At 36.7% G+C, this 1,123-nt stretch overlaps 1 protein-coding gene across 1 annotated transcript; it reads left to right on the top strand.

The window, feature by feature from the left end:
• LOC129774704 (calcium load-activated calcium channel) lies at positions 1-1,123 on the top strand. Its single transcript, XM_055778578.1, has 4 exons — positions 1-221; positions 283-360; positions 567-741; positions 796-1,123. Exons 1-4 carry the CDS (start codon positions 161-163, stop codon positions 1,031-1,033), a joined length of 552 nt encoding a protein of 183 aa, XP_055634553.1. The 5' UTR covers positions 1-160; the 3' UTR covers positions 1,034-1,123.

Below are 1,123 nucleotides of genomic sequence, written 5' to 3'. Positions count from 1 at the left end.
CTCATTAATTGAACTTATCAATCGCCTTGTGACGTGAAGTTTGCGGTCGAAATCATCTACGATTTTGATCGAATCTAAATTATAAATGAAAATTTCGGTTTGTTACAGCCGCCAGTAACATTTGCATTTCTGTACATTTATAATTTCTTCTGAACGTAATATGTGGTCTGATACCCTGCTCATAGTTTTTATTTCAATATGCACGGCATTTCTTGGAGAAGGTAAAAATATAACTCACATGCTTCAGATTAAGTTGCGCTCTTCTCGTTTTCTCCTTCACAGGATTGACCTGGGTGATGGTCTATCGAACGGAGAAATATCAGAAATTGAAGGGCGAAGTAGAAAAGCAAAGCAAGAAATGTAAGTTTCACGACGAAATATATTATTTGTTCGAGTTTATAAATTTGAAGCATTCCAAAATTAGCTAGACATTCCTTCACATTTTGCTTCTCACATGATTTTGCATAATTATTACAGTAATGTGTGGAAATGATACCTTATTAGGTCAAAAAAGTTTCATTGTATAAACAGTTTCATCTGTTACTATGATGTGTATTATATTCTAGTGGAAAAAAGGAAGGAAACACATGGGGATTCTCTTGATAAATCGCACAAGAAAAAAATTGAGCGCGACGAGGAAAAGCTCAAAAACAACAATCGGGATTTGTCCCTAGTGAAGATGAAATCTATGTTTGCAACGGGGTTTGCCTTTACTGCATTACTTAGCATGTTCAACAGCATGTAAGCAATTCCTTTATGACTATAGATTACCAGAATAACATTTTTTTCATCCAGCTTCGACGGACGAATTGTTGCACGGTTGCCATTTACGCCAATTTCCTGGATCCAGGGCCTTAGTCATCGTAATTTGCCTGGAGATGACTATACGGAATGCTCATTCATATTTCTGTATATACTCTGTACAATGTCGATCCGACAAAATATCCAAAAACTGCTAGGATTTGCGCCTTCACGAGCAGCCAGTAAACAAGCCGGTGGACTGTTTGGACCAACGCCAGGCCAATTCAAGTAACAGGATTTGTAGGGAAATTAAAACGAACAAAGTTATTTATTTGAAAATAAACAGCCAAACCAAGCGGTATAGGCTAATTAAAAGTACAAA

The sequence above is a fragment of the Toxorhynchites rutilus genome, chromosome 3 (genome assembly GCF_029784135.1).
Source record: "Toxorhynchites rutilus septentrionalis strain SRP chromosome 3, ASM2978413v1, whole genome shotgun sequence".
In the NCBI taxonomy this organism is placed as follows: domain Eukaryota; kingdom Metazoa; phylum Arthropoda; class Insecta; order Diptera; family Culicidae; genus Toxorhynchites; species Toxorhynchites rutilus.
The sequence above is the reverse complement of the archived record's forward strand: the minus strand, read 5'-3'. Positions and strand labels throughout refer to the sequence as shown.